The 19,812-nt window shown below is 43.3% G+C and overlaps 1 protein-coding gene across 1 annotated transcript in view; it reads right to left on the bottom strand.

Annotated features, from left to right (window-relative positions):
* Window positions 1-15,518, bottom strand: part of Intu (inturned planar cell polarity protein) — a 75,523-nt gene extending 60,005 nt beyond the window's left edge. The window contains exons 1-2 of the mRNA NM_001421108.1: window positions 15,272-15,518; window positions 1,514-2,061 (exon numbers count right to left, since the gene is read on the bottom strand). Coding sequence (NP_001408037.1) covers window positions 1,514-2,061; window positions 15,272-15,417 — 694 coding nt within the window. The 5' untranslated portion in view covers window positions 15,418-15,518. The remainder of the gene's footprint in view (window positions 1-1,513; window positions 2,062-15,271) is intronic.
* Window positions 15,519-19,812: the final 4,294 nt, after the last annotated feature.

The raw sequence follows: 19,812 nt of genomic DNA, 5'->3' as shown, positions 1-19,812 counted from the left end.
ATCTTTGCTGGCTTCCTCAAGCAAGGAGGTTTTCATACATTAAAAACTCCTGGAGCTGCATCAGCTAGAATGAACGCCAGTGCAGACAAAGAAAACACTGGAATAAGGTAAATCCTTTCCCCAGAATTCAGTGTTCTACCTTTCTTATGTGGCCTTTTTTCCCATGAGACATGTGCATGTGCTGTGTGTGTTTGTTTGTGTGCACGTGTGTGTGTGTGTATCACATGCACAAGTGTGTGGTTGTTGTCCCGATGTATATGCAGAGGCCAGAACAAGGAGTTGGCTATCTTCCTTCATCAGCCTCTGCCTTCCTGCCTTGAGACAGGGTCTCCCACTGGATCGGATGCCTGCTGCTTTGGCTAGACGACATGTCACTTTACAACAATGTGGAGATGCATTTCGGAACCCATGCTCTGACAGATGCCCTTCAGACTGACTCCTGAGAATTAGCAGTGTGATGCTCTGTCATGTGTCTGTCACACCGCCACACTGCCTATTTCCGATGTGCTTCCTTCACTGTCACATGAGCTCCTTACATAAATTGTTATATCTGTCATTTGCATGCCTGGCACTTAGCACCTGCTCAGAGATGTTCTGAATCAATGAACAAACGATGGAATTTAGACTTCAGTCAGACACACTTTAAAATGTTTCTAATATTCCTGCCTTAAGCCAGGTCCACTGAGAAGACTGGCACCTTTCAGGATGATTACAAGTTTGAAATTTTGTTAAGAATGTATTTTCAGAACCAGGGAGATGCTCAGTGGGTGAACATACTTGCCAACAAGCCTAGTGCTTTGAGGCCTATACCTCGAACCCACTCTAACAAGCTGCCCCTGACCTCCACACATGTCCAGGAGCAAGTGCTCAGGCCCAAACAAATAGCTACAAGGAAATATAGTTTCATATTTGATTATCTTTTATCTTTATAAAATAGAATAAAGTTGCTAACTAGCTCATACACATAGCTTAAAATCAGCAATGCAAAAATACTCAATAAGTTCAAAACAACTTGTATTTTTCTGCTCAAAACTGGTGGGATATTTTAGACAAGTGCCTTTACAAAGGGACTTATGCATAAAAGCACTGCCCTTGAGAGGGCCGACTGAAACAGTCTACATCCACTCCAAGAACTCGGTGTCCTCAAGTGCAAACATACAATTTAAAAGTATTTTTATTCATAAATTACATATTTTGTATCATGTTATTGGATACAGCTGTTACAGTCTAAATGATCACTGTATAATCAACTTACTTTCTTCTTGTAGCAAACATAAGCAAGATGAAATAAAATTATATTATTCAAAACTTGCAGATGAGGTAGACTGCCAGTCTGAACTAGCGGCATGTGTCTTTGGTACCTGAAAGCAGTTCTTTTAAGACCATGTGGGACACCATTTGTACCGACTTTAGTGGGAGACTGAAAATTCTGTCTTCTACCCCATAGCTCACACGCTCCGCCCTTAACCATGTATCTCTGCAAACAAGGACCAGAGCTGGTGTCAGCACTTACCAACCAGTACCTGACCGCTCTTCATAGCAGAGCCACCGGGCACCAGGCCATGCACCACGAGCCTCTCTCCATCTGCCTGCTTCCCGCTCCTTTTCCAGCTCCATTTGGTCTGATGGATGACTCCCACCAGCACTTCCAGGAGTTTGGCCTGCTCCCTGGCTTTGATGGCCGTTAGCTTTTTGGGGTTGATGTAGACAGTCACATCCTTGTACCGCTGCTGCACAGTGACTCCAGTCCTCTGGGTGGACTGATGCTTCAGAATGGACACAGGTCCAGTGTTACTGCTTTTCTTTTTGTGGTGACGCTTAGGTAAAAGGCTTTTGCTTTTCAAGATCTTGGTGAAGCGTCTGAGCTTGGGCTCATACTTCTTTCTTTCTCTGGAATCGTCCTCTTCAATGATGACCTCCTTCTCACTGAACCTGACGTGGTTCACATGGTTCACAGTCTGGGTTTCTGGAAGGAGGCTCTCCTCCTCATCCTCACTCAGCTCCAGGTAGAACAGTTCTCCGTTCCTCTGCACACTGTCCAGCCACTCGGGCTCCAGATCACTGTGGGAGAGAGAAAAGGCCACCTGAATGGTCATCTAATGTGAAAAAGACAGCTTCTCCTTCCTGGGTAGGAGGGGCAGCAGCCTTGACAGCTGAGATGGAGGTGGGGAGGAGGATATAGAGTTGTAAAGAATGGGAGCAGGAAGCAAACAGGAAGAGTGATACCAAAGAAACCAATAAAAGGGCAAGGAATAGGGGAAAGAAACCTTTTTTATTAATGTATAGGGCTGTATTTTACAAAATAAAACTGATTCAGGCTCATACCTGTAATTCTAGCATTTGAGAAACTAAGGCAGTTGGACTGCCATGAATTCAAGGCCAGCCTGGGTTACACAGTGCGTTCTAGGCTACAGAGTGAGACTTGTCTTGAAGGACAAAAATAAAGCAAAACCACAACCACAAACCTACATCAGAGGCTGGGAAGATGCTTCTTGCATTTGGAGGTGGGGAGAGTGCTTGCTACACAACCATGAGGACTTGGGTTCAGATCCCCAGCACACACAGGAAAGCCAGGCTGAGGGACGATGCTGTATAGCAGAGAATTCTGAATTGAAATGTTCCCTCTAGGAGGGAAGGGGAGGCTCACAAGATTTTTACCTCACAGGAGATAAAGAAAATGGCACACATCTGGGGAAGTAAACACCTGAAAGCCCCAGGTGGGAAGGCCCAGCTTTACAGAAAAGACACAAGCTGCTGGGGAGAGACCCTCATCAGCAGCTGCAGAGAGCAGACACCTGGGCATGTGGAACTGCCCATAAACTGTGCAGAGGGCTCTAAGGCTTCCAAGCTTCACCAGTACTGGGGTGACAGACATACTTGCTTTTGAGTTGTCCCTACCCCTTGTAATTAACCCCTTCCTAACTTCCATTAGTGACCCCAACAAAACCTCACTGATTCACCAGGTTACAGGTTCAGTCTACCATGGGTCTCCTTCTGTTATGTATCTTCCTGGAAAAATGCCTCACATGACAACATGGTAGCGCATGTCTAGCTCAAAGGGTAAGCTCCAGGTTCAGTGAAAGACTCTGACTTACAAATAAGACACAGTGCGATAAAGACCAATACTATTATTAACCTCTAGTCTTCCTCTGTGCGCTCTCTCGCTCTCTCTCTCTCTCTCTCTCTCTCACACACACACACACACACACACACACACACACACACACACACACACACACACACCAATCCATCCCCTGTGTAATTATAGCTTACTATGGATATCCCAGAATTCACATTAGCCATTGAAAGTGTGGAAAACATCCTACTTGCATGATGAGTACTTAGGTTGGCTTCAGGCTACGAGGCTAAGCGTTACCTACTTTGTCCAGATAACAATTTTCAGAACAGCAGCAGTCATCTTTCCATAAACTGTAGCCGTGGCTGAACCAGACCAGCTATAATCATAGTTCATAATGAGCCTAGCTATAACCTATAATTTCTGCCCAGCTCCTCATTAGCAGTAATAGTAAGAAAAGAAAAGCCAACACTTTATATAACTCATCCTGTGGCTGTAAAAAAGGACAGATGGGAAGCTAGCTATTAAAAGCCCAAATTATTGCCATTAAAACTATGGAAAGAGCATTAAAGAGCAGCAACATTTATCCCAGGCATAACTGATCACACTCTGATCTCCCTTCTGAGCTGCCAGTCTATTAAGTGACACTTGTTTCCTTGTAAAGCCACTATGTGGGGAGAGCTTTAAGATGAGCACCTCAGTGGGAAAGGGTGTACTCCAGCAGTTCTCAACTTTCCTAAACACCTGGATCTTTTAATACAGTTCCACATGTTGTGGTGAATCCCCGTCTCAACCATACAATTATTTTCATTGTTACTTCATAACTGTAATTTTGCTACTGTTATGAATTATAATGTAAATATCTGTGGTTTTCAATGGTCTTTTAGGTGACCCCTATGAAAGGGTCATAAGCCACAGGTTAAGAGTAGCCATGTAATATTCAGATGAGCTTCTGCTTCTGTTGAAAAGGATGCTGTGTTTGATTGTGGTCCGAAGCTTTGAAGCACTACTTGGCATCTCCTTCCTTGGAGGTCTCACTGTTTAAACATAACAGATTTGATAGCTTGTTGGTAAGGTGAGGTCCAGCTTGTCTCCACTAGGTCATCTTCATGTGAATCCGGTGGTTATACGGTTTTGTTCTAGGGATATTTCATTTTTTTTAATAACGGTTTTAGCTGACATTCATGGAGAGAATGAATCCTTAGAAGTGTGCCACTAGTGAAAGGAAATCCTGTCTAGAGTATGTTTCTTTACAAAGCTGTGTCACACCATCCTTTGGGCCCTCTGCTGGAAAAGTAGAATCAAGTCTCAAATAATGCCTTTTAAATTGTATCCTCTAGTATTATAGATGTAGGACAGTACTGTATCATACCTCTGTGGATGTAAAATAGCTTGTACCTGCTTTATGATACGTAGTAGTGACCGTGCTTTATCAGAGCTGTTTTTAATGATGTTGCTCAGAATGTTTTCTTTCCAGATGATGATTGAGAAGCTAATTTAAAAAAAAATGGTGCCAGGTACCACAAGAGTAACAGAACTGTGCTGTTTTCTCGGGTTTTGTTTTTTTACTTTTTTTTTTTAATGGAGTGTGCTGGATGTCTCTACAGTTTTGTTCAGATGACTGCAGAACCTGGAAAAGCTGTTGCTGCTGTTGATGCATAACACTGCTATTATTGGTCTTTTTATATAAATATAAATATATATATACAGATATATAATTTGAATTTTTTGAAACTTTACCTGTGCTGTCAACTTTCGAAAAAAGTATCCCCGTTTACTGTGTTGAGTTGGCACTGTACAGAAATTAACAGCCATATTGGTCTAGAAATGTTGAACTTAAGTTTTTTCCATTTGTACAGGGGTAACACACTGTATTAAATATGTAAGGTCTTATAAAAAAAAAAAAAGAGTAGCCATGTAATCTGTGTTCTAATCCTTCAACCAAATAGAAAAGTTTTCTCTGCTTTCTTAAGTGTTTATTAGCAACTCTGGTTCTTTAACTTAAATTTCTGTCAAATACTGATTTTTGAATACTATAAAAAAAGTCCCCCAAAATACAATATCCTTCCCTGGTCTACATAGCTGGTTAGTAACACAAAATTTTCAAGTGTATGAGTCATTAAAAAAAATGGCATAGAATACCACAACTAACACTTCACTGGTCTAGCTGCCTTCCCAAACGTGGCATCTTTTAAGATGCTCAGTATCCCTGACCTCAGGTCTCCAGCTACATACACTGGCCACTTCAACCTCACCCTCTATGCTCACACAGGTCAGCTCTGAAGCTCTGCTCTCAAGATTCCAAATAACTGTGGGCCTACTGTAAGCCTTTAGGGGACAAATGATCAATAGTCCTCACTGTTACACTGTGGACAGTAGGATCTCACTGGCACACTGTGGGCAGTAGGATCTCACTGGCACACTGTGGACAGTAGGATCTCACTGGCACACTGTGGACAGTAGGATCTCACTAGCACACTGTGGACACTAGGATCTCACTGGCACACTGTGGGCAGTAGGATCTCACTGGCACACTGTGGGCACTAGGATCTCACTGGCACACTGTAGGCACTAGGATCTCACTGGCACACTGTGGAGAGTAGGATCTCACTGGCACACTGTGGAGAGTAGGATCTCACTGGCACACTGTGGACACTAGGATCTCACTGGCACACTGTGGACACTAGGATCTCACTGGCACACTGTGGACACTAGGATCTCACTGGCACACTGTGGACAGTAGGATCTCACTGGCACACTGTGGACAGTAGGATCTCACTGGCACACTGTGGACAGTAGGATCTCACTGGCACACTGTGGACACTAGGATCTCACTGGCACACTATGGACAGTAGGATCTCACTGGCACACTGTGGACAGTAGGATCTCACTGGCACACTGTGAACAGTAGGATCTCACTGGCACACTGTGGACAGTAGGATCTCACTGGCACACTGTGGACACTAGGATCTCACTGGCACACTGTGGGCACTAGGATCTCACTGGCACACTGTGGACAGTAGGATCTCACTGGCACACTGTGGGCAGTAGGATCACTGGCACACTGTGGGCACTAGGATTTCACTGGCACACTGTGGACAGTAGGATCTCACTGGCACACTGTGGGCAGTAGGATCACTGGCACACTGTGGACAGAATGAATTTCACTGGTACACTACAAACAATATGATCAGGTATCACTGTGGTTTGCCTATGAAGTTTTCCCAAAACTGAGGTGTTAATGCTTGTTGCTAGGTAGTGGGCTAGAGAGAAAGGAGAGATCATGAAGGTACCATCCACTGATGAACCCACATGACAGGGCTTTGAGGAGGAAGAGGCTGCTAGGAGCATGCTCTCAAACTATGTTCTGTCCCCTCCCTTTATGGCTTTCATGAGGTGAGCAGCTTCCTCTGCCATCGAGCACTGTTTTCCCCACAGGCCCAAAAACAGAGCCAAAAAACAAATGTTTTTGAAATTGGGAGCCACAATATACCCTGCCATATACCCTTCCTCACACGTAACTAACTTGTCACAGTGCTGAAAAGCAACTGATCCCTAATAACGGATACTCCTATCAACTTCAACAATGTGTGGCTTGTGTGTTTTAACATCGTATCCTTGCAGTTTGCTGTGTTCTTCATATTAGATTCAAGAGCACTTTTTCATTTGCTAAATATAAGGCCAGTTCATCTGAATTGTTAACGTTTGAGTATGAATTCACCTTTTGGTTATGTTTTAAAGATCCACGTGGACAGAATGTAGCAAATGTAGTAAAGGAAACACATTTCCTGTGATATTGAGAAGGCTCAACAGATAAAACTGCTTGCTGCCAAGCCAGACAACATGAGTTCGATTCCTGGCACCCACACAGTGGAACGAAGAGAACAGATGCCACAAAGTTGTTCTTTGTTCTCCATGTATGCTACATGGTACACATGTAGTTGTACACTCACACTTGCAAATACACGCAATACTAATAAACAAAACAAAATCAAAGTTAAAAATAAACACCTTTGCTCTGTGAGGAAGAGAAGACGAGAAGAAGCTAGGATGGTGCACATGACAGGTAAAAGGCAGAGGCACAGAGGATAAATGACAGGAGAGGGTTAGGGAGCAGAAGAAAAAGAGGACTTAACAGTTGTCATTCATAGAACCGGGTACAGAGCAGACATTGCCTTAACCCAGAGATGGATGCTAGGAGACCAGGCATGGGCTGAGAAACTGTCACAAACCACAGGAGATTAAGGCGAACTGATGACGGGTGGCAACATGAGACTCTGGGTGGAATCCTGGAACCAAAACAGAACAGTAATAGAAGAGCGGTAGCATCCAAACCAGCTCTGGAGTCAGCTCAGACCAACGTTAACTTCTTCCCGACGAGTGAGTAACAGCTGTGTAGGAGGTTAACATCAAAGAGACAGGCTTTACAGGAGCACAGCAGCACCTTTGCAACTTTCTGTAAGTCAAAACTTAACTTAGAAAAATCTTTTAGAAAAGGAGTGAAGTCTAGCTGTTTCAGTTCACATTTCGTAGTGCATGGATCTCAAGAGTCAGCAGTAGTGTACTTTAAACACCTCTGAGACTCCATGGTACAAGCCAGGAAGTTCTCATGAGTAATAATGTTTTCCCTGAAAGCCACCATTGTTTATTTTACCTTTTTCTAATCAGAAACAACCTTAGGTTTACTAGCTGCTTACAGGTCTGAAGGTGCTTTGAATGGTTTCCAAGACTCCCAGCAATAATGTGTACAGGGGCAGCATCTGCCCTGGAAAGATTTGCCAATGTGAAAATCACCACATTTACTCACAGTTGTTCCATAATATTCAAAGGAAATGGACTTAAGATAATGTTAGTAGCGCTCAATTCTTAATGTATTCTGAAACCCTTAGTTTATAGGAAACCTTTTATTTTCCCTTTCTGAAACTTACGACTCTCTTAGGTCTTCATTTGCATTAATGCCAAAATTATTATTATTTTTTGTTTCATTTGAAACAGCATGGCAATTTCCTTAACCACTGCAAGAAGAGCCACGCAGTATAGAGCCTGACCTTCACATTCCCTCATTTAAGGAAAACAGAAATTTGCACTGTCCCAAACAATTACATCCTCCTCCTCTTGCAGAAAGTACAAGGCACTTTACCAAAGTAATCACCACAAAGTTATGTGGCACTAACAGGTATAGTAGCAGGACAACTTTAGGGACAGAAAAAAAACTACAGAGTAGAAAACAAAACAGTGATGGGGTGTTATGAGGTGATGACTAATGGGCGATGGCTAATCTCACTTGCCAGCTTGATGTGGATCAGTCCTAGATTCAGTCTGTTGCTGTGATAAAACACCCTGACAAAAAGCAACTTAAGGGAGAAAGGTCACAGTTCCAAAGGGACAGAGTGGGATAACATAGCAACAGGAAGGAAGGAGTGGAGGCAGGAGTAGGGAGATGGTTAATCATATTTCATTTGCACACAGGAAGCAGATAGAGACCAGCAAACAGGGTCATGCCATAAAGCCTCAGACTCCCACCTCCAGTGACTTACTTCCTCCAACAAGGCCACATCTTCTAATAGTGCCGCTCCCTATGGGCAAAGCATTCAAACACGTGAGTATGCAACCATACCTATTCAGATCACAACATTTCACTCCCTGGCCCCCATAGATTTGTAGCCATAACATAATGCAAAATGCATTTAGTTCAACTTCAAAAGTCTCCATAGTCTATCCCAGTCACAACAGTGTTTAAAAGTACAAAGTTCAAAGTCTCTTCTGATATTCACATAAACTCTTAACTGCAAAATCAAAATCAAAAAGCAGATCACATACCTCCAACATACAGTGGCACAGAATCTACATTATTGCTCTAAAAGGAAGCATAGTGAAGAGGTAATGGACCAAATCAATACCAAACACCAGCTGGGCAAACTCCAAACTCTGCACTCCATGTCTGATGCCAAAGTGCTCTTCAGATCTCCAACCCCCTCAGCTTTGTCGACTGCAGCACATTTCTATCTATCGGACTGGCTCTACTCCCTGTTAGCAGCTTTTATGGGCGGGTATCCTACAGCTCTTACATCTCTAACCTCTTGGTTTCTCCAAAGGCAATCCAGGCTTCACCTTCAGAGCTTCACACAATGGTCTCTCTGGGTCTCCAGGGACACCCCTGCCACACACCTGGCCTCAGTGTCTTTCCTTAGTCATGAAGGGAGATTCCATAAGCCTTTCTTTTATCCTTGACTCTAAAGCCAGAACAAACCATGTGGCCGAAGGTGTCAAGTCTGCTGCTTACTGGGACTGGAACATGGCCTCCATGTTCAAGTACATCTTCACCAGCTTTCTGGTTTTGATGGTTTCCTTTGCCACTTATGCTTGGCTGTCCTGGCACTGGCCCTGTAAACCAGGCTGGCCTTGAACTCAGAAATCTGTATGCCTCTGTCTCCTGAAGTGCTAAGATTAAAGATATGTAGCAACATCCCTGGATCTAAGCATTTCTTTAATTCCTTTGCACAAATTGGAAACTTAGCTGGGTTGAATCTTCTCCTGAGTTCACAATCCCTTTATTCCATTTAACATCGGGCTTTTCTTTAATCTGTTTGTCTTCTTGAACACAGGATTTAGCTCTATTCTTCCTTAAATTGTACATTTGTAGCTTTCTTCGCTACAGCGAAAGGCTCGTTCCTTTTCGTTATGTATCTTCAGAAGTATGGCCACTGATAACCACAAGACACAGTCAGTACTAGGCTGTTTTGAAATCTCTTCTGCAAAATGCAATTAATCCAAACTCTTCAATTCAGCCTCAGGCACATTTTTTGAACAAGGGCAAAAAAAGCAGTCACACTCTTAGTCAAAATATCACAAGAATGATCTCTAGGCAACATACTAAATTTCTTTTATCCTCTGAAACCTCCTGAGTCGAGTGGGGGCGGGGCACAGTTCAAATCATCCTCAGCACCACTGTCTTCCGTGTCTCTACTAGGCCACTTAAGCCATGCCACTGCTTTCCTAATCCAAAGTCCCCAAATCCACAGTCCTCCAAACAAAGTCATGGTCTTTTACAGCATGGCCTATCACAGCAATACCCCAGTCCCTGGTATCGCTTCTGTCTTTGTTTAGATTTTATTGCTGTGAAGAGACATCATGACTGTGGCAATTCTTACAAAGAAAACCATTTAATCGGGGCAGGCTTACAGCTTCAGAGGTTCAGTCCATTATCATCATGGTGAGAAAAATGGCAGAGTGCAGGTGAGTTCTACATCAGGTTCTGTAGGCAGCAGAAGGGGACTGTGCCACACTGGGTGCAGTTTGAGCACAGAACTCAAAGTCCACCTCATATTGACACACTTGCTCTGACAAGGCCACACCTCCTAATAGTGCTACTCTCTATGGGCCAAGCATTCAAACACACTAGTCTATGCGGGCCATTCCTATCCAAACCACCACAGAACCCCAGCACTGAACAGGAGAATTGCTGGGGTTTGTTGACTGCCAGCCTACCTCCAGGCTCAGTGAGAGACCCTTCCTGATAGGTGGAGACACCCAATGTCCACAGCTGATCTTGATGAGTACATGGGCACACGCACCTATATACATTTACTACACACATAACAAAGATGGGCTAAGCCAGGAAAAGAGCTGTCAAAGTTATCCTGAGTAGAGCAGGAAACATGGTTTATAACAGTGTTATCTTTTAAAGACTTATTTTAAATACATTTATTAATTCTCTGATAATTTCACATGGTTGTCTTTTGATCGTATTTACCCCAACTTCTCCTGCTAATGATTTCCAGATCCACCTTCACTTGCATCTGCACAACTTTGTCATCTTAATATTTAAAGACTGCATCAAGATCAGCAGTGCTACTACACATTCCTGGATATGGGGCCATACATTGGAGCCTAGTACCCTTATTAGGGACCACACCCTTTCTCAGAAACCATCAAGTACCCCAGTTAGGGGTAAGCATTCATGAACCTCTTCCCCTCCAGGAGGGAATGCTGACTTGCTTGATCTCATGGCTCTTACTGACAAATCTTAAATACAGAAAACCAGAAAGGCATCATTGATGGAGAAGAGAAGTGTGTGTGTGTGTTCCTGTGTACCTGCTGAGGCATTAGATCTACCTGGAGGTAGGGTTACATATGTTTGTGAGCCACTTGGCATGGATGCTAGAAACCAAACTCTGGTCTTCTTCTAGAACAGTACATGCCATGCTCTTAATCACTGAACCATTCCTTCAGTCTTTGTTATTGTTTTTATTTCTCAAGACAAGGTCTCCCTGTGTAGCCCTGCTGTCCTGGAACTCACTTTGTAGACCAGGCTGGCCTCAAACTCACAGAGATCCTCCTATCTCTGCCTTCTAAGTGGGAGGACCAAAGATGTGCACCATCATACCGGGCTCATCTCTCCAATCTTTAGAACTGTGTTTGAGAAAGTAAGTTCTTGCAGCTGGATGGCGGAATGCCTGGAGGCAGAGCATCCAGATCTGTTAAAGTGACGTCCACGGAGTGTGTGAGACAGGAGAAGCAAGCCCCTGCAGTAAGGCAGTGTAGCGAGGGGAGAGGAGTGAGGGGTGGGGTACAGTCCAGGGTGTGCACAGCAATCAAGTCTAAAGATGTAAAGCAAGGTGGTGGTGGGAGGATGGAGGGAAGGGAAGGGAGAGAATTTAACACACTGAACATGAGTGATTCGAGGTGGCAGCTGGGAGTGACCCTTCTCATCACTGACCCACTTCCCGGTTACTTATCTTATTAAACTACGTGAGTTCATAAAAGAACTAAATAAAAGCAAAGTCAGGGTCAAAACAGGAGAAAAGGGGAAACTACTACTTAGAACAGAGTATAATAATAATATGGCACCATGAATATGATCCCATAAGTCGTTCCTGTCCGTGTCAAAACCCAAGAAAAAGGTTATCTAGACAAATGATAGAATCCTATCCCCCCACACACACAGAGGGGGGAGGGGACTACTATAGCAAAAATAAAAGAGAAGATAAAACAGAGACTAAGCATTTTTCAAAACTCTAGAACATACAAAGCCACCTGCAGTAGCAGAAAGTGAGGGGTCATAGGAGAGAAGGATGCATGGTCTCAGACATGTGGAGAAACATCTGGGTGAGAGATAATGTGCTATGTGGATGGAGGGAAGTGCAGGTTTTCACATATGCCTCAATAAAGTGACTGAAAGCCTCCAGCGAAATGTAAAGGAAGTATTTGCTCTCTTCTCTAGCCAATCTCATTTTAGATAGAACTGTCTCAGTTAGAATCTATTGTTTAGTCATTCCTCTTTTAGCCCCTCAGCCCTAGTTATAAAACTAACAATGACCCCCCCAAAAAAAATGGATGTCATAAAATTGGCAGCTTCTGGCCAACAGGAACTAGTCAATGCTGCCTCAATGAACTAACTGGTAACTATACACCAAAGCAAAGAAGCCTGGCTTCACTGCTAAGGAGATGCCTGGTTGATTGTCTTAGTTCTGAAGCAATCAGTGGATTCCTTAACCCAATTCTCTAACTAGTTTTGTCTCTGAAGGCTCCCTGAGGTCATGCCCATGTGCCAGTTTAGACATAATGGCATCTCCTACATAAAACCTCCCTATACCATAACAAGCCTAAAATAAATCTACTACAAAAACAACCTGGGGCCAGAGAAATGCCTCAGCAAAAGGGCACTTGCTGCTGGATGACCTACATGTGATACCCTGAACCCACATGGTAGGGAGGAGAGAATCAACTCTTCCAAGTTGTCTTCTGACCTCCATAATTATGTCATGGCAACTGTGAGCAAGCATGCACACACACACACACACACACACATACACACCAGGCACAACACAAACACACACACACCAGGCACAAACACACACACACACACACACACACACACACACACAGGCATACACAGGCACACACATATATAGACACTTAAGTGCACATTAAATATTTTTAAAACTCTACCAGAAATGTTATCCTAAGGCAATTTCATCTCAAAAATAATAAACTTACTAACGTGATCACATACAGGTCAAACTATTTTGATTAAAACATGCATGAAATAATAACTTGCAAAAAGAAGAGTCAGTCAATAACAGGAATCTTGAAAGTCCAGGATATGGAATATGCCTTTCTTTCTACACTTCATGGAGGCCACAGGGGTAGCAGGCACTTTGTACATCTCTGATTTGAAAGCTTCTGATTCATAGTTCTAAACCTCTCATCAGAGTGGCTCTTCCCAAAGCTGGATGACCCAACTCACACTGTAACTGTAGCTTATGGCAGGCAGTAAATACCTAATAAAACAAACTATTTGAACTTCCCAAGGCAGGTCAGCAATCTCTCCTTCATGTTACACATACCAATAAGGAACAGACAAAAAAGAAATCTGAATGTTGGTGGGAAACAGGCAATAGGCGTGTACTATCAGCACAAGGGCACTGGGATGTTTGGAGTGGTTGGTAAATGAGTGATAAAGACATAGACACATGTATTCCAGACCACAAAATACAGGTTTTCCTACAAGGTTCTCAAGAAAACCCCACTGGATGCTCGAGGTCATTTCAGGACTTAGGTACAAATTATTCCTAGGAGAAAGGTATGTGACTAAGATGTAGAGAAATCAAGCATGAGAACCTCAGTCTGATGCTTCCACAGCACAATAAGGTTTTGTAATGTCCGTTTCCTTCCAGGAAACTCATGAAATGACCGTGTCCTGGTTAGTACTACCTGCCAACTTGAGACAACCTAGAATTATCTAGGAAGAAAATCTCAATTGAGGAAGTGCCCTAAATCAGATGGATCTGTGGGCATGTAAGGAATTGTCTTGATTGATAACTGATGTAGATCCCAAGCCAGTGTGGTTCTGAAACTACACAAGAAAGCTAGCTGGGCTTAACCAGCGTGCCTGCCTGCCCGCCAGCCCACCAGCCGGCCCGCCATCATTGCCCTCCATGCATCCTGCCTTGAAGCTCTGGCTGTGAAGTGAGTTCTTTGATTGGAAGGATTGCTATGTAGAATGGCAAAGCAGGCCTGCCTCAAGGTCCTGCCTTGAAGTCCTTCACTCAGTAATAGACTCTGATCTGGGATTTTAAGTAAAAAAAAAACTCCCCTCTCCTCAAAGTTGCCTTTGGTCATAATTTCTTACCAGAGCAACAGATGTGAATCTAGAACAAACTACAACATTTTGAATCACTTTTTAAGATGACAACAACTTATAAAAAGTTGATGTTCTTACATCTGTTCAGAGTTTTAAGAACACGATCTATCTGTAGTAAGCTTCTAGCATGGATTTAAGCAGGGTTTTCCCTTATTTTTCGTGACAACTAAAAAAGAAAGAATGTGTTACATACGGTTGGTTGAAGATGGTCACAATTATTTGTAACTGCTAGCTCTAACTGCAAATAAAATGTCCTCCTAAAACTACCGATGGTCTTTGTGTACACAGTGGCCTGAACCTTTTCCCTGCCATTCACTGTAAGTTACCCGTGGCTTTTCCAAGAAGTCCTTAATCCATAGCAACAGGGACAGATTCCTTAAGAATTGAAATACTGTCACTCAAAATAATTCATTCATAGTATTACCAAGGATTCTGGCTTGAAGTAGAAACCCTGGAGTTGAACAGAAAAACACAGCATGAATATGCTGAAGACAGAGAGGATGTCTTGATACGAGGGTCCTCTTTCTGCTATCACTTCCACAAGAAACATCTCTCCAATATAAAATAGTTGCTTTATAAAGTGTGTGTACGGTGTCTCTCTCCAGTAAATACTCTGGAGTCTGAGGGTGCAGAGGGAAGTCATAGGTTGGGTCGTTTGCTGCTCTTGGAGAAGACTGGAGTTTAGTTTCAACCACCAACACGGTGGCTCATAACCCGGGAAACTCTAGTTCCTGGGATCCAATGCCCTCTGCTGGCCTCTGTGGGCACCTGCACTCATGTGCAGATACCCACACAAAGACACACAGGTACATATAATAAAAAGTAATAAAAATATAAATGTTAAAGAATGCTCTGGAGTCTAAGACACAAGTGAGGTAAGAAGCAATGTTACGGGGGAAGGTTCAGGAGCACCACAGAGATCCTTCACAGACACAGAATCCACCCAGAGGCAGGGACTCTTTTATTCGGAGACCGCAGCAAGCAGGCCAGCACCCCACTCCCCATACGTGTGCTCAGGAGAGAGGACCCTCGGTTTCCTGGAGCCTTACGTGTCGCTGCTGGCTGAGGAGCAGGAGCCCAAGCTGCTGGCCCCGGCGTCGGAGTCGCTTTCCTCCTCTTCCTCTTCCTGTGAGGACAGGTCTCCAGGGAGCTCGGGCGCGCGACCTCGCGGGTCTCTCCTCGCAGGGTCCGCCATCCTTTCGGTCGCGAGAGCTCCCGGGGAGAAAAATCAGACTCTAGAGCCCGCCAGCCCTGCCTTCAGCAGCTCCGCCATTTTGCCAGGCCGGGTCACGTGACCCTGGTACTCAGCTGCGATTGGCTGGGGCGCCGGTTGCCCGGGAGACAGGGAAGCTTCTCGGTACAGAGGCGGAGCATTTTTGGAAACTAAAGTGCTCTTTTCACAGCTAGTACAAACTTCCCTGTTTGGCATTTCCTCACGCTCTTGCACGGGAGAGCCAAGCAAAGATTCTTTTACTCTTTTCATATTGACAGTTTGTACGATATCTTATTTTCTTTTTTCTATTATGTTTTAAAATCGTGATCCAAAAGGATAGGTTCTATTTAGCTAGTTTTTGTGGGGTTTGTTTGTTTTATTTTTGACAAACAGTGCCTTAGAGGTAAAGACCCTCTGCATTCATGCACTTCTAGGTGCTAGTGAAAATCCCTCAATTCTTTTTTTTTAATTTATTTGTGATTTGTGAATAGGTACATCAAGTATGTTTAAGGTACATAATAACTATCCATTGAGTCCTTCATCGCTGACTCAGTTACATTCTGTCTATTCATATGCCATCCTAAATATTTGCATACAACGAAGTAAATAGTTCTTTTATGTTTAAGTTAAAAAGTAGGGCTTAATGAATTAAGAACGAGTATACAGCTAGCAACAAAGTCAACTAAGAAATGAACTTGAAGCTTTACAATACACTACATTTTCTCTTCAGGAGTAACTTCTCCAGGTCCCCTTACCTGTGGTTTCAAAGATCAGCCAAGGTGCGAGAGTATAGGGTGATAAGTTCCAGAATTGAACAACGAGTTCTAGATTGTCCATCACTCTGGGTTATGTGGGGAAATCTCACAGTCTTGCTCCATCCCACTTGGCAGTAAACCCACTTTTGTCAGTGTGCACACATTGTATATGCAACACACCTGTTAGTCACTTACAGTAGCTGACTGGCTAGAAGACAAGCCACCAAGGCATCAGTACCACAGTGACTGTATTTAAGTAAGGTAATCAACAGTAGGTTACAATGCCTACATTATTCTCCTAATATCACTCTGTCTAGGAAAAACAATCACCAAGGAAGATGCCCGTGACCTCAGAAGGAATGGAGACTTCTTCCCACAAGCAAGCAAGCAGTGGGCATCAACAGCATCTGTCCAATACAGTGGCCATCCACAGTGTCTGTGAAATCCAGTGGACATATAATCTCAGACTGCACATGCTGAGGCTCACTCCCTGAGACTGCTACCGCTTGACTGCCCTGGGCTTTAAGATGGTAGCCATGAGCCCCGGCTTGTTTTTACTTGTCTACTGTCTGCAAAGGGAGATGTCTGGAACTCTCTCCCTGTACTTGACTAATCTATTTGAGTGACTCCCAGATTCAGGAAAATTTTTATAATTACCCTTTTACCGTACGTCATTAAAAAGAATATAGACAAAAAGACTCATAGGTGAGGTGTGGGAGTAGGGACCGTGTTTCAGTGGCTTTCCTTGGTGTTCTCTCTCCAAGATCCTCCTCATGCTCATCAACCCCACACACTCTGAACTTCATCCGTCCTTTAGGGTTCTTACAGAAATGGAGTCACAGACAGGCTGGGTGGACAGACAGGTGTGTCTATTCTTTTGCATTTCTTTCTTCCGGGGATGGGGCAGGACCCCTCTGAGATGACAATCATCTTATGGCCTACTGTCAGACAGGTCACTGCAGTACAGGGACTTTCCATAATAGTTATGTAAAATTTTGATAAAATGTGTATACCTTTTACCACTTAAACAATAAAATTTACCCAAGATTCTATTGCAAAATAAAAGTGCTTTAGGCATCTACTTGATGAGTTAGCCTTTTGTTCGTTTGCTTGTTTACTTATTTATTTGGAACAAGGTCTCATTGTGTAGCCTGGCTGGCCTGGAACTCACTATGTAGACAAGGATTTCTTTCTTTCTTTCTTTCTTTCTTTCTTTCTCTCTTTCTTCCTTTCTTCCTTCCTTCCTTCCTTTCTTCCTTTCAAGATTAATTTAATTATTTTATGTATAGGATTGCTCAGTTTTCATATACACCAGAAGAGGGAATCTAATGCTATTACAGATGATTGTGAGCCACCATGTGGGTGCTGGGAATTGAACTCAGGACCTTTGGAAAAGTGTCTCTTAGCTGCTGAGCCATCTCTCCAGCCCCACCCCCACCCCAGACTGGTTTTATATGCACAGAGATTGTCCCTCCTCTGCTTCCCAAGTGTTTGGAAGTAAAGATGTGCACTACTGTGCTTGGTTGCGTTTCTTCACTTTTAAAGCAGCCTATTAGACGTTTAAAAAGTAAAAGATTTTTAGAATGGTTTATCTTATGTATATAAGGTTTTTTATGCCTGCAAGTATATCTGTGTACTCTGTTTGTGCCTGGTGACTTCAGAGGCCAGAAGAGGGCTGCAGACCCCCTAGAATGTGAGTTCCAGACAGTTGTGAGCTGCCATGCAGGTTCTGGGAATTGATCTAATCTGGGTTCTCTAGAAGAGCAGCAAGTGCTCTCAACTACCATCTCTCCAGCCCTGTAAAAGACTGCTATTTTCAATAGCAAAATGTCCAGTTTTCTCCCCACAAGCAGTAGTCTGTAATTTATTTCTATGCACATCTATTAATTTTACACTGTGCTCATCACCCGCCAAAGTTGCTTCCCTAGAGAACAGAGCCCATGTTCTGTTGCAGCTCACTTGATAGAGTACTTATGTTGCATACAGGAAGCCCTGAGTTCCACCCTGGCAGTACATAAATCAGTCATGGAGTACATGTCTGCAAACCCAGCCTTAGGGAGACACAGGTAGGAGGAGCAGAAGTTTGTGGTCATCCTTAACTACACAGAGAAGTGGAGGTCAGCTTGGGATGAATGAAATCCAGCCTCAAAAACATTTTTCCCCAAATCAAAAAACTGAGGATCAGCTAGGACTTAGATACTTTAATTCCTATTATACATTAACGAAATTAAGCAAATGTGTCCAACTTGTTTGATCAAACAGAATCACCCAGGGCTTACTAATGGTACAGATTTGAGACCTTGCCCCACACCAACAGGATCAGAATCTCCAGAGAAGTTTAGAAATCTCTGGGGGGTTTTGTTTATTTTTAAAGATTTGTTTTTCCTTGCACGCATGTATGTATGCCTGGTACCTGAAGAGCTCAGAAGAGAGTGCTGGATCCCTCAGAACTGGAGTTAAAGATGGTTGTGAGCTGCCATGTAGGTGCTGGGAATCAAACTGGGTCCTCTGCAAGAACAAGTGTTCTAAACCTCAAGCCACCTCTCCAGTTAAGTGAGGGCCCTGAATGCTTCTTCAGTCTTGGGAAACGATGCCCTAAGTTTTGCCTAAGCCCCATGCTTCTCTGAGACAGGAAGGCTGGCACTTTTGAGCACTCTGCCACAGCTCCCACTTGGTGAATATGACCTGTCTCTGAATCTCTCCACAGAATCCACATCTGTACCACCTCCAGCACGTCAGTCTCTACACACTTTACTTTCCTGCTCTCTAAATTCAGATAGAGTTCCTACTGCCCAGGACTGTTTGGAGTTTGCATGAATGCATGTAAAACAATTAGTGCAAGCATTATCTGTAAACTGAACCACTCTTGTAGACTTACGGAGTTCTCTTGATACCTCTACATAATGCATTTCTTCAAATACAACTTTTTAAGACACAATAGCTGTCTTTACAAAGCCCCCAGACACTTCTCTTCCCTCTATCTCTATCTTCTTTCTTCAATCAAATATCCCATGAAATTCTCACTAGAGAATAGCTGTCTCTCATATACACTTGTGTGTATGTAGGTGTATGAGTATATGTATGTATATGTAGTATGCATATGCTACCAAATGACAGTCTCCTGAAGATGGGAGATGACTGGATGCTTCTTTGTTAAACTTCTCTCCTTTCGCAAACTTGAATCACAGAAAAAAAATGATCCGCATAAAAGCGTATTGTCTAAGATGGATTCCTTGCATTAGCCACTCAGCGCATCAGCTTCCTTGACTAAGTAAGTTCTACCTGTTAGCTGATTGGGAAGAAAGGGAGAGGAGAGGAGAGGAGAGGAGAGGAGAGAGAGAGAGAGAGAGAGAGAGAGAGAGAGAGAGAGAGAGAGAGAAGTCTATCCTGCTTGCTTGATCTTTTACACACACACACACACACACACACACACACACACACACACATACATTATAACCACGGTGATTTTTATTATAATTTAATTTAGAGGATGTGGTACAAACAAATTATATTTCTAACTTTGTTAACATTTAATATCCTTACATGTGTTGGGAAAGGATGGAGAAAGAAAATTAAGGTGGCATTTTCAGGGCTTTATGAAGATACTCTGTTAGTCCAAGGG

Source organism: Rattus norvegicus, chromosome 2 (assembly GCF_021556685.1).
Source record: "Rattus norvegicus strain SHRSP/BbbUtx chromosome 2, alternate assembly SHRSP_T2T, whole genome shotgun sequence".
Taxonomy (NCBI): Eukaryota; Metazoa; Chordata; class Mammalia; order Rodentia; family Muridae; genus Rattus; species Rattus norvegicus.
The sequence above is the reverse complement of the archived record's forward strand: the minus strand, read 5'-3'. Positions and strand labels throughout refer to the sequence as shown.